The 13,508-nt window shown below is 40.4% G+C and overlaps 1 protein-coding gene across 10 annotated transcripts in view; it reads left to right on the top strand.

Moving 5' to 3' along the window:
- The window catches only part of FRY (FRY microtubule binding protein), a 254,495-nt gene that overhangs the window by 224,344 nt on the left and 16,643 nt on the right, over window positions 1-13,508 (top strand). For all 10 annotated transcript variants that reach the window (XM_054807035.1, XM_054807025.1, XM_054806999.1 and 7 more), the window contains 4 exons: window positions 2,036-2,236; window positions 2,779-2,940; window positions 5,892-6,055; window positions 7,042-7,231. In XM_054807035.1, coding sequence (XP_054663010.1) covers window positions 2,036-2,236; window positions 2,779-2,940; window positions 5,892-6,055; window positions 7,042-7,231 — 717 coding nt within the window. The remainder of the gene's footprint in view (window positions 1-2,035; window positions 2,237-2,778; window positions 2,941-5,891; window positions 6,056-7,041; window positions 7,232-13,508) is intronic.

The raw sequence follows: 13,508 nt of genomic DNA, 5'->3' as shown, positions 1-13,508 counted from the left end.
TGCTTGCTTGCTTATTTATGTTATTTTGTCATTTGTTAGTTCAGTAACTGATGTGTTTGTGGAGGATGTCTCATTGCTGCATGTGTCTTCCAGCCATTGTGGGGGAGGGTGGATTGCGAAAGAATTTGTTAAAATAAGTAGTTGGGAACTGCGCAGTCATTTTTATGATTTAAAGAGACCTAATTTCTTAAATCTTAGATGTGTGCTGTTCTCTATACGTGATCCGAGTCCCAGGATGAAAACATGGGGTTCTTCCAACAATGTGTTGGGCTTCATAACACTTTCACATTCATGTGCTTTTGAATATAGTGCATTCCTTAGTTCTACATGTTCTTGTGGATTGCAGGTTTTGCATTCCCGAATTGTCTTTTTCCTAAAATTGTTTTTTCTCCTCATATTTGTTCACAAATGGTGAGCTTAGTGTCATGAAACTGAACTTTCTCTCTTTCCAATCATATTCCAAAGTTCATTGCATTAAAGGGCAGTGATGGAAAATAGGATCCATTTGTGCAAGTTTGCTGATTGTTAAGGAGATAAGATTGCAGTTTAATTAATTGTACTTTACACAGTTGGTCCCCATTCAGTAAATCTCTGAGTAGTCCTGAATGGGGATTGCTCAAATGTTTAAAATTATAAATCTGCTTAAGGACCTTACTGAACTGAGACTTCTTTCTCCATGATTGCACGTAATTTTAATCTGGATGAGCCCAGGATATACTCCTTCCAGAATCAGATAGACTCCTTCCATAAACATTTGCTAATGTTTAGGGGATTTTTAGGCAGAACTATATTTTTGTGAAATTCATTGGTTTCATATTTAAAAGATCCCTGTCAACTTGGATTTTCAGTAGGTGGTTTGCTTGTTTAAGAGTGTTGCGTCTTGCAGAGTCTTGTTTTAAACAATCAGCCCTGAACTTTGAATACAGATGTTTCTTCTCTCTGTAAATTTCCTTCCCATCATCATGTAAGATTGAGGGCTTTCACCTAGATAAAGTACCCAAAACTGGATACTTCTGGGTAGAGCCTCCATCACTGTGTAAGGCCTCCTTGGCCTTTGTGTGTCCGTGACGGGAGTACTTGTGGACATGCTCCTGCATTTGTCGGAGAGGAACCTGGCTAGACTTGAAGATGGAAGCAAGAGAATTAGCGCAATTATGGAAACAGGATACAGTCCACTGGAAAATACATAAAGTAAACAAATGGAAAAAAGGTGGAAAACTAATTGTTATTTTTATAGACGAAAAAAATCAAGTGATCTTTGTATCAGTTCACCAGCCTAACAAATAGTTAGGCAATTTGCTTAATGTACTCAGCTTTATGTAACTCTGTGTGGGGTCAGAACTGAAAGTCCATATAAAACGTTTGGTCCATTTGACTGTGTCCTGTTTAAAAAGTGAAATCTCAGTCAGTACTAATGAGGTTATTCTCAGTTTAGCTTCAAATAAATTCAAGTTATGGGAAAAAAAGGGGCCTAGAATAAAAGTTTTAAAAGGTGTGTTGCTTTAGCTATTATATTTTGCCTGCTAAATGAAGGGTTCATTCAAACCTACCTTAACTCATCATTATGGTTATGTAAATAATGAAAAGAATCTAAAATCTTTAACATATGTTTTACAATTGAACCGTTGCTATGAACTGTGCTCCTAATATTTTTAAACATAATGGAAAAATCCTTTAAAATTGCTTCCTAGCTTTTCTTTTGCCTGTCATTGCTCTACTGGTAGTGAGGTGTGCATTTATGTGGACTTACAAAAATGAATTCTTAAATCAGCAAATGCATGAAAAACATCTAATACTGGAAAGAATGAATCTTCATATAATTGTCATTTCCATGCTTCTGCTCTTATCTCCAGGTGAAACGCTGGAAAATTTTAAATGCTCCTGTTACATTATTGCTTAACAAAATAATGTTTATATCAAGTTTACATTATATTTTTACATAAAAATACTTCTTGAGCTAACTTGGATCTAATGATTAGTGGTTTGTATATGATGAGTTTCAAATCAAGGAAGCTGACCCTATATCTGATTTCAGGGTGAGAGCATGGACAACTTCAACTGGGGAGTGCGCAGGAGGTCCCTGGATAGCCTGGACAAGTGTGACATGCAGCTGCTGGAAGAGAGCCAGCTCTCGGGGAGTACGCCCAGCCTGAACAAAATGAACCGTGAGGACTCCGATGAGTCATCAGAGGAGGAGGACCTGACCACCAGCCAAATCCTGGAGAACTCAGACCTAGTAAGCTGCAAACTTGCAATTTGAGAACAGATAGGATTGTGTTTTTAAATAAGCTGGGCTTTTAGTTTGCTCCTGCCCAGGTGCAATCTAATCAGCTGAAATTGGGGGGTGGCACTCAAAGCGGTGTTTTGTCCCTGCTTGATTTTCCCTTATTTGCAAATGTAAACAGGAATTTTAATGCAGAGTTTGAAATACAGGAAGTGTCGATACAATTATTTGCCCTTTTTCCCCACAAATTACTCTGTGACAATTTTGCACAAATGGCCAGTAGTAAATCATTCTGATGTAGCTGATACTTAAATAGGACAAGACTACAGATTGGTAAACTGTGTCAGGTTTTCATTGTTCACTTGTGGGATGTTTGCATACAATTTTTATGATAGAAACATGGAAAGGGCTATAATATGTCTGCATGTACAAACCAAGCGAGCCACCATCACTGCCCTTTAAAGACAACGTCTGCTTTGCGTGTTCGTAAAAGCAGTGTGTGCTGAGGGAGCTGTATACTCAGTTCTTCTGTGCTTTTGTTGTCTTTTAAACAGATTATAACTCTTTCCCCTTCTGAGGATGCAAATCATATTGACTCACTTTCTACATCATGTGACACAACCTCAGCAGACCCTCATCATTTTAATATAGGAGCGTCCAGCTTTGATGTGTCTTTGCCTGAGATGAATAATCTCCAAGTGTCTGAAGGATCCAAGGTGAATACATTTTTACTTTCTTTTCCAGCTGGACTGTATTTTACATAGCACTTTTACAAGTTTCTTTTACTTACACTTTCATGAAGGGTTTGATCTGTGAAAGCAAGTACATTCTGACTTCCTGGATGTAATGGCACAATACAATACATTCAAGCTCCTGCACATTCATACCCTTTCCTTTCTACTTATACTTTCTTCATTAAAAGATTTTATTTATTGTTTCTTAAGTATATTGCACTACCTATGCACCAAGATACTACAAGCTCATTGGAAGACAAATTCATGAACTGGCTACAAGTTACAACCCCAAGGGAATATTCTTTTGTTCTTCATGCTGATTTAAAAGAACAATATGCCAACTCATGTGGTGGGTGTATGCGTGTATTCTCAGATTTTTTTGTATGTGGGAACCTATTGTACAGTTGTGTGCACTGAATTCAGTTCTTGCCTTTTGGCAGACACTCAGAAATTTTAAATTCATGACTGCGATATTAAGCCATCTTGGGGGGTGGGGAGGCAGGATTTGCAAGGATACAACAGCCATGTTCAGCACAGTTTGTTTCAGACAATTGTATCAGAAGATGAACATAGAGTAAGGTTGGTAAATGATTATCAGTGTGGGGATGGTTTCTTTAATTTTCTGTTTGATAATACTTGTTTGTGGGAGATCAGATCCACCTACTCCTCTCAATGTCTCTCCAGGAATATAATCTGGGGCAGGTTGGGGAGTGTGTGTGGGTTAGTGGCTTAATGACACTGTTGCCTTACCAGTAAAGCTTTCTCTGTCGTGTCTAAATTGGGTGACTTCTGCAGAAAGAGCAGTGTAGGAGAATGGGGCAGGGGAAGAATATGTCCTGTGTAATCATTGACTTTCATTCCAGTTCTTGCCCTTGGTCCCCTCCAAATGCAGCCACATGAAAAAATTGATACATTACTACTAGCACTACATATAACAGAAGTAGTGGAAACTTCTAGTAAAGAGATCATAGAAAAGGAGGTTGGAATTGTGCTGAATATTGAACAAATTGTTTGTGTCAGAAACCTCTCCAGGAGGAAGAAAGGACAGGAGGAGGGAAGTGTGGGTAAGGATAGGAAAGGAGGGGAACCTCTCAAAATAATGATTGTGGAAAAGGTAAACTCATTATCATTTGTCAAAACAACTGGTGGTAGACAAATTACCATGTAACAACCATAAGCAGCAGAAGTTGGCAGAATTTCAGTTCAGGAAGCTGCAGTCAGAACAGATACATTTGCAGGTGGTGACTGCGGCTAATCTCATGCGTCCAGCTGCCGTAGCTACTGGTATGTACATTAAGAATTGCAAATCACAATTCATGAGTTTCGTTTGGGGTTTTGGAATCTTTACTGTGAAAATTTCTTTAATGTCCCAATACCCACGCACCAGTGTTCATCAAAAAATGAAAAGCTTTCAAAAAAGTAAATAGGTGAAGAATGTAAAATCACAGCAGTTTCTAGTGGGATTGACAGGCAAATTCAGCTAGTCCTGAGACAGATTTGGTATTGGTGAAATACATAACCCAGGGATTTGCCAGAGTTACAAAGATGGTTGAATTGCTAAACTTTACACATAATGCCGCCTTAGTGTTTTTTGTCTCAAAGATATTTTCTTCTAGTATGTATACTTCTGTATTTTTACTCAAAACAAATTGGAGTCAGTATAAACAAAGTTAAAATGCCTGGGTTTGTATTTATTTTAAGGAAGAAGTCATCCAATTTTTAGTCAGAAAACTTGAACTTCCACCTAAATAATTTTTACTTAATTTGACAATGCAAAATCTGAGCTCTTTCCTGTTTCTCTTTTCCTCTGAGTTCTTATTTTCAGAGAGCTGATGATATATCATTAATGCAGAGGAAAATTTTTGTTACTTCTTTAGTGCTGAACAAAAATGTTTGGTTGTTGCATCATAAGCGAAAACAAAAATATCACCTCAACTTTTAAATATAAGAGTATAGAATCATGGAATCATTTTGGTTGGAAAAGACCTTTAAGATCATCAAGTCCAACTGTTAACCTAGCACTGCCAGTCCAATCACTAAACCGTGTCCCTAAGCACCATATCTATGTATCTTTTAAATACCTCCAGGGATGGTGACTCAAATAGATGCAGTGAATGAGAGCAGCAGAGTGATTAAGTAGGCCTCTTCTCAAATGTTTCAGTGCCAAAATGCAGGTATTATTGTTAGCAGTAGAAAATTAGTTAAACGTATTTTCTATTAAAGCTAGTGATCACAGTAATTAAGATGAGAGCAGAGATGCTATGGATGATGCAGAAAAAAGGCAAATGATTAAAACTGAAACAAAATTTGTTCAGACTAAAAATACAAGAGGAATTGGAAAGTTTCAAAAAGAAATCAAGAGCTTTAGGTGCTAGTGGATGAAAGAGAAAGAAAATGATAGAAGCATAGTCCTTTTAATGGCCTGTAGAATGCTTTGGATTCCTCTTGAATGGAAGTTATTATGTAAATGACATGCTAAAAATAATTCTCAGTTCTAAGCATGCATATAGTCTTCCAGACGGTGATTGTTTTCAATGTATTTTGAGAGGCTTTAATACACCCTTGGACACTATAGAGTCATAAGTGACAAGGACGGCCTGACAGTAACAAGAACCCTATTGTTTTTCCTGAAAAATACTATCCTGCTATGTTGCCAAATGATTTGAAATCTGAAGTTCTTTGCTAGACAAATTAAGTTGAAGAAATGCCTTAAAAATAATACTGATCCAAAACAGCAAGAGCAAGTTAAGCAAATACAATATTTTTGAAGTGTAACTTGATTCATGTCATTTATAAACTGTGGCTTTATATCTGTGTAATTTAACATGTTGTTAAATGTCAGGTGGGTTTTTTTCACGAAATGCTTTCTATTCATTAGTGGAATGAACTTACTAATTTGCTATTTTCTAAGACGCCCTCATTCACTCTCCTAGGTTGAAGCTGTACATGAAGAACAAGATACAGGAGTCCACGAGGATGACCTTTCAGGATCTACAAATGAACTCCCTGGAGCATTTGAATGCAGTGATAGCCTTAGTCTGGATATGACAGAGACTGAAGAGAAAGTTGACAGGCTAGAACAATTTGCTCTTGCTAGGTACTTGTATATGCTATTATTCATAAAAGTTCTTTTATACTGTACAACAAAGTGGTAACAAGGTGTTAGTTAATGGAATGGCTATTTTGGCCACAGGAGTTACAAAATTTTCATCAGTTTAGAGCAGAGAGAAGACAATGCCCTAATTACCTGCATAATTATGACACAACTTAAAAAAACCCCTAAGATTTTCCTTCTAGGAAAAACAAGATATGATATGTACCTACATATATGCAGTTAGTCCTTATATATGTAATATATTTAATTAAAAGAAGGAAATTTCCATTCACAGTAATGGAAATACTGCTTAGTTAGCTGTTCAACAGATCAGCCATGTATTCATCATTCTGATTTCTTATGGGTCGTAAGGAAGTCACAGTATTGTCAAAAATCCCATCTGCATACTCTTGAGGCTGCTGGTGAGCGTGGCTGGACCCCAATATATATTGCAACAAGGCATCAAGATTTTTTCATGCCTTATTGAGCTCTCTCAGATTTTGGATGTTGAGTTAGACTGCAATTAGCCTGTATTTATGGAAGGGAAAGAGAATGAGGATATATAAAGAAGCCCTCTCTCTGTCTATGTGCCACATGTTTCAGAATCACAGTTCCTGGTTTTGGGATCCATAGGAAGTATTTCTCCATCCCCAAGGATAATACACAAGATCAAGTAGCTTAGTACCCTTTAAAAGTGGTAGTCAGCCTGTTTCACTGACCATGGAGTGCAAAAATAATGTTCTGTCCTAAGAATAGCGTGGAGAAGGGACGGACCTTCTCCAGTCTATTACATTTTCTCATTTTCTCTATTTTTTCATTGTAGCCAACACCTTGCCAACCTTCAAAAGTAATTTGAAATTTCATGAGTATTTTTAGAAAGGTGCTGTAATTGGTCCTGTGATTATATGCCTCATGATATTTTATCTGCCACCTTCTTGGTATTCTCCTTTCATTACAGTTTTTGGTTTTGTTTTGTTTTTCTTCTTCAGTTTTGGAGACGTTGATCGAAATGCCTCCCCTCCTCCATCACCATTTTTTTCTGCCATCCTTGCTGCATTTCAGCCAGCAGCATGTGATGATGCAGAAGAAGCCTGGCGTAGTCATATCAACCAGCTCATGTGCGACTCCGATGGTTCCTGTGCAGTTTATACATTTCATGTGTTCTCTTCCCTGTTTAAGGTGAGAAAATAAGTTTAAAACACAAAATCAAAATATTTAGATTGTGTGTGACTATTAGGATGGTTCTTGATATTAGTACCAGTAATGAACTACTAGGTATATAACCACTGCAATTTTGCATGCTGCAGAATTGCCGTACTAGATTTTCGTGCAGAACTGGCTTCTAGGACCAGTTTTGTCATAAAAATAGTATGTATCTCATACTTGCAGGTTTGGAGATAACATTATAAAAATGCGGATCCACTTTAAAGAGTTTTTTCTTCAGTACAATGTGAATTGTACTGAAATTTTTCAGTAAAAAAAAATTGCAAATTTTCATTCATACCATGCGTATCTCTTCTGCATCCTGTTTCGTCAGTGCTCCACCGGAGTTAATTGTATGTCTTTTCTAGCCGCACACTGTGTCCTCCTTGAAACATTACACCACTGTAAATATGGGTGCCTTATAGGCATTCCTTTAAATCATAGAATCATATAGAATCATAGAATGGTTTAGGTTGGAAGGGACCTTAAAGATCATCTAGTTCCAACCCCCCTGCCATAGACAGGGACACCCTCCACCAGACCAGCTTGCCCAAAGCCTCATCCAACCTGGTCTTAAACACTTCCAGGGAGGGGGCATCCACAACCTCTCTGGGCAACCTGTTCCAGTGCCTCACCACTCTCACAGTGAAGAATTTCTTCCTAACATCTAATCTAAATCTACCCTCTTTTAGTTTAAACCCATTACCCCTGGTCCTGTCACTACACTCCCTGATAAACAGTCCCTCACCATCTTTCCTGTAGGCCCCTTCAGGTACTGGTAAGCCACAATTAGATCTCCCCGGAGCTGCCTTTTCTCCAGGCTGAACAATCCCAACTCTTTCAGCCTGTCCTCATAGGAGAGGTGCTCCAGCCCTCTGATCAGCTTCGTGGCCCTTCTCTGGACTCGCTCCAACAGCTCCATGTCTCTCCTGTACTGGGGCCCCCAGAGCTGGATGCAGTACTCCAGGTGGGGTCTCACAAGAGTGGAGTAGAGGGGCAGGATCACCTCCCTCGACCTGCTGGTCACGCGTCTTTTGATGCAGCCCAGGACACGGTTGGCTTTCTGGGCTGCAAGTGTACACTGCCGCCTCATGTTGAGCTTCTCATCAGTCAATACCCCCAATTCCTTCTCCTCAGGGCTGCTTTCAATCCATTCCTTGCCCAGCCTATAGCTGTGCTTGGGATTGTGCCAACCCGTGTGCAGGACCTTGTATTTGGCCTTGTTGAACTTCATGCAGTTCGCATGGGCTTGTCAAGGTCCAAGTTCTCCAGCTTGTCAAGGTCCCTCTGGATGGCATCCCTTCCCTCCAGTGCACCGACCACACCACACAGCTTGGTGTCGTCAGCAAACTTGCTGAGGGTGCACTCGATCCCACTGTCCATGTCGCCGACAAAGATGTTGAACAGTGCCGGTCCCAGTACCGACCCCAAGGAACACCACTCGTCACCGTTCTCCACTTGGACATTGAGCCATTGACCACAACCCTTTGAGTGTGACCATCCAGCCAATTCCTTATCCACCGAGTGGTCCATCCATTGAATCCATGTCTCTCCAATTTAGAGACAGGGATGTCGTGCGGGACAGTGTCAAATGCCTTACACAAGTCCAGGTAGATGATGTCCATTGCCCTTCCCTTATCCACCGACGCTGTAACCCCATCATAGAAGGCCACCAAATTTGTCAGGCACAATTTGCCCTTAGTGAAGCCATGTTGGCTGTCACCAATCACCTCCTTGTTTTCCATGTGCCTGAGCATAGTCTGCAGGAGGGTCTGCTCCATAATCTTGCCAGGCATGGAGGTGAGACTGACCGGCCTGTAGTTCCCTGGGTCTTCCTTTTTTCCCTTCTTAAAAATGGGGGTTATGTTCCCCCTCTTCCAGTCGGCGCGAAGTTCGCCGGACTGCCAGGACTTCTCAAATATGATGGAGAGCGGCCTGGCCACTTCATCTGCCAGTTCCCTCAAGACCCGCGGATGCAACTCATCAGGTCCCATGGACTTGTACACCTTCAAGTTCCTCAGATATTCTCGAACCTGATCTTCTCCTACAGTGGGAGGTTCTGCATTCTCCCAGTCCCTGCCTTCTGTGACCTGGGCAGTGTGGCTCAAGCATTTTCCAGTGAAGACTGAGGCAAAGAAGTCGTTGAGTACCTCAGCCTTCTCCATATCCTGGGTAACTGGTTCACTCGTTTCATTCCAGAGGGGACCCACATTTTCCCTCGTCCTCCTTTTCTCACTAACATAGCTATAGAAGCTTTTCTTGTCCTTGACATCCCTGGCCAGACTAATTTCTGTCAGGGCTTTGGCTTTCCTAACCTGATCCCTGGCTGCTCAGACAGTTTCTCTGTATTCCTCCCAGGCTACCTGCCTTTGCTTCCACCCTCTGTAGGCTTCCTTTTTTTGTTTGACTTTGCCCAGGAGCTCCTTGTTCATCCACGCAGGCCTCTTGGTGTTTTTGCTTGACTTCCTCTTTGTTGGGATGCATCGCTCCTGAGCTTGGAGGAGGTGACCCTTGAATATTAGCTAGCTGTCTTGGGCTCCTCTTCCTTCCAGGGCTTTGTCCCATAGTATTCTACCAAGCAGATCCATGAAGAGGCCACAGCCTGCTCTCCTGAAGTCCAGGTTACTGAGCTTGCTGCACGCTCTCCTTGCCGCCCTGAGGATCCTGAATTCCACCATTTCATGGTCACTGCAGCCAAGGCTGCCCTTGAGCTTGATGTCTCCTACCAGGCCTTCCTTACTAGTGAGAATAAGGTCCAGTATGGCACCTCTCCTCGTGGGCTTCTCTGTCACTTGGAGGGGAAAGTTGTCATCGACACATTCCAGGAACTTCCTGGATAGCTGGCGCTCAGCTGTGTTGTCCCTCCAACAGATGTCAGGGTGGTTGAAGTCCCCCATAAGGACCAGGGCTTGTGAGCGTGAGGCTGCTCCTATCTGCCTATAGAGGGCTTCATCTGCTCGGTCACCCTGGTCAGGTGGCCTGTAGCAGACCCCCACTATGATGTCCCCTGTCCCAGCCCTCCCTTTAATCCTGACCCATAGGCTCTCTGTGGGCTCCTCATCCATCCCCAGGTGGAGCTCCATGCACTCCAGCTGGTCACTGACACAGAGGGCAATGCCCCCTCCTCACCTGCCCTGCCTGTCCTTCCTACAGAGCCTGTATCCTTCCATCCCAACACTCCAGTCACAGGAGCTATCCCACCACATCTCTGTAATGCCAATAAGGCATCCTGATAAATAGCCATTTTGAAGGGAAAAACCAGTGCTGGCTTGAGTGCAGGACAGTTCAACCTTGAAAATTAGTCCTATGTTTCTTCATGATGTGTATTTCAGCTTCTCTGCCATGACCTGGAGGTTAATAGTCCTGTTCAAGTGTTCTGAGAGTTATTTGTCCCTTTTGTTCTCTTTGGAACTGGTGTCACACTTCTGAAAACTAAATAAATAATACTGTGTAATGGAAGACCTAAACATTACTTGTAAAGCACCTATTTAACTCCAAATCCTGGCGTGCACACACTACATTTCCTGTTGCGCTTGCCCTATATTCAAAAGATAGCCTCCTCATTTTCTTCATTTCATACTGGAGAAGAAAGATACAATACTGCTCTGAAAAAAATTTCAGTAACAGCAAAACCTGAATAACAATAATAACAAAAAAGTGTTAATAGTATCAACAAACCAGAATTTTCTAGCCAGAGTCACAGCCATATTTTTAGTTTATAAAATAGCTTTGATCTCCTCTTCAGGGTTAAAATATAGGAGTATTATTTTCCCTGATTTTTTTCGTAAGATGTTTTAAGTTTTCAAGCTCGAAGCTGGTCAACAGCCATAGAGATTCTAAGTTGCACCTCGGAGTTTTTGAGTGCCTAGAGGAACCTGCAACCCCAGTGTTAGTAGGGCTGTGAATGCGGCCATGAGACAGGTTTCAGGAAAGAAATAGCATTCAGGGCTGGGACGTTTTGTTTGGGAACTTGTCTGTAATTGTATTGTGTTTGCACCATCAAACTTTGCTACTCATCCGCTAACGTAAAAGTCTTTTGACCCTCACCAACAGGAAGTTTCAGAAACAAGCCCAATATGTGCTAGCCTTGGATGCAAAGTACTGCCAAAATATTTAACTGTGAAACAAAATCCTTGTTTGGAGCAGTCTGTCAACTAAATACTTGGTGAAGTGAAAGCAGTGCATTTTCCAGGGCACCTACATTTCAGTCTGCATCAAGTTAATGGTATCTTGGATGTTTTCCTACAACATGCTAAACTTGTTTAAAATTCCTGAAATTATTGAAGTACCTTTCCTGTAAATGAGTCCTATCTCAGAGATCTCTGGATTATCTCTATGGCTGCCTCTTTGTATTCTGTCAAATCAAATGTCTTTCAGCAGATCAACCAGTTCCGAGACAAGTAGATTTGAGACCTAGCAAGTAGTTTCCACAATTGAGCCCTTTTATTATGAAAAATCCTCTTCCCAGAAGAGGAAACCTGAGGTTAAGAAAAAAACGCTCTGAGAATATTTTGTTATTATTTACACTGACACAAAGTACAGTGACTATATGCAGGTATAAACCTATTCATAATATGCTGGTGGTTGGCATTATTATTCACAGTAGTACCATTTCACAAAATATATACTGTATTCAGACCTTGCTTGAAAGATTTCAGCCACTGTACTCTGCACCCAGAAGGACATAGCTGAGATGATAACTTCTTATAGAACTGATAGTCCATGTAATTGCAAAATAAATATATTTAATGAAGTACTATACATAGATACCAAAGTACAGGCTGTTACACATTTTAATACTTTAAAACACTGTTCAAGAATGTTTTCTTCTTAGCTGTAGATTGATTGTTGCTTTTATGAATCTCTGAAAAGGAAAGCAGTAAAGGAAGAATATGTTTTCTTGCATCTAAACAGTCCACTGGTCAGCTTTTGATGAAGCCCTGACTGAAATGCTTTGAGGAAGTTATTTTCATAAAATAAACTAGAACTGTTAAAATACATGAGTAGATGTGTGCTGGAATGGACCTGAAGAGTTCATGTCCTTGTCTTGCCCAGGACAGGATCAACTGTAGCTTTCATTCCAGCTGTTCTTAACCTTTAGGCTAAGGTGGAACTTCACAACGTTCCTAGGCAATGTAGTCCAATACTTTTCTCTCCTTATTGCTTGAAAACTTCTCTTTCTGTATTTTATGCCCATGGCTTCTTGCCACGGTACAGTGGTACTTCTCTTCTTTGCAGTTACTGCTTATATTTGAAGACCATTACTCCACTTCTCCAGTTTATCAGGATCAGTCTGAATTCTAATCCTGGATTCCAAGGAGTTTGCAGTCCCTGCAGCTCAATCATCCATGCATTTAATAAGCATGTTGCATATGCCATAATTCAGTATTTTCATTAATGACTTGGTTAGTGCCTGAGACGGTCCTCAGTGGAATCCTACTCTATTTATCTTTCCAGTTGGACAGTGAGCTGCTCATAATTAACTTCTGCATACAGTTTTGCACACCTAGTTACCTCTAGACCGGGTTTCTTTGCCTTACTTCTAAGATAGTAAAGGAATTAATATATAACATATCAATTGCTTCTCCTCCTAATAGAAAATTGTAACCTTTCATGAAAATTAAAGAGTTTGATATGATTTGTTCTGACCAAATCTGTACTGCCTATTATTCATCTGTTCCCCCATTTCCTGAACTTCGTGTTTAATTCTTTTGTTCTTCTTTTTCTCTGAGATAAGCACTTTCCTCCTCAAGTTTTTTACAACACCCTGTGTTATGTGAGTTCTCAAAGATATTTGGTATGGCTCCTAGATCTCTTTAGCCGGTATTATAACTATCATAGCATGAATTTCCCTAATCTGCCAAGATGTAAAAATATCCAAGCTCTTACTAGCAAGATCTGTTCTCACTTGAGTTTTCATAGATGTCTGTTACCTGTACACAGACACCCTTTCTGGGAGCAATAAGGCAAAAGAAGGCATTAAACACATCAGTCTTTTGCCTAGCATCTATTAATAGCTATTTCTCTCCATCGAGATTCCTTGGCCTTCCTCTTAATTATTTCTAGTTTACTTCTTGACATTCTCACTTTCTCTTACTAGTTTATTTGGCATGTCCCTCTCTGATTATTGTGTCTACATGTCCATGCTATTTTTGGTACCCAAATTAGTCATTTCACACAGTTTCACTTTCTGTTCTTCTTTTTTTTGCATGAGTATTTGCCTGATTGTAATATTTGTGATTTAACCAGATGT

Source organism: Grus americana, chromosome 1 (genome assembly GCF_028858705.1).
Source record: "Grus americana isolate bGruAme1 chromosome 1, bGruAme1.mat, whole genome shotgun sequence".
Classification (NCBI taxonomy): Eukaryota; Metazoa; Chordata; class Aves; order Gruiformes; family Gruidae; genus Grus; species Grus americana.
This window is presented reverse-complemented; position numbering and strand designations above follow the sequence as displayed.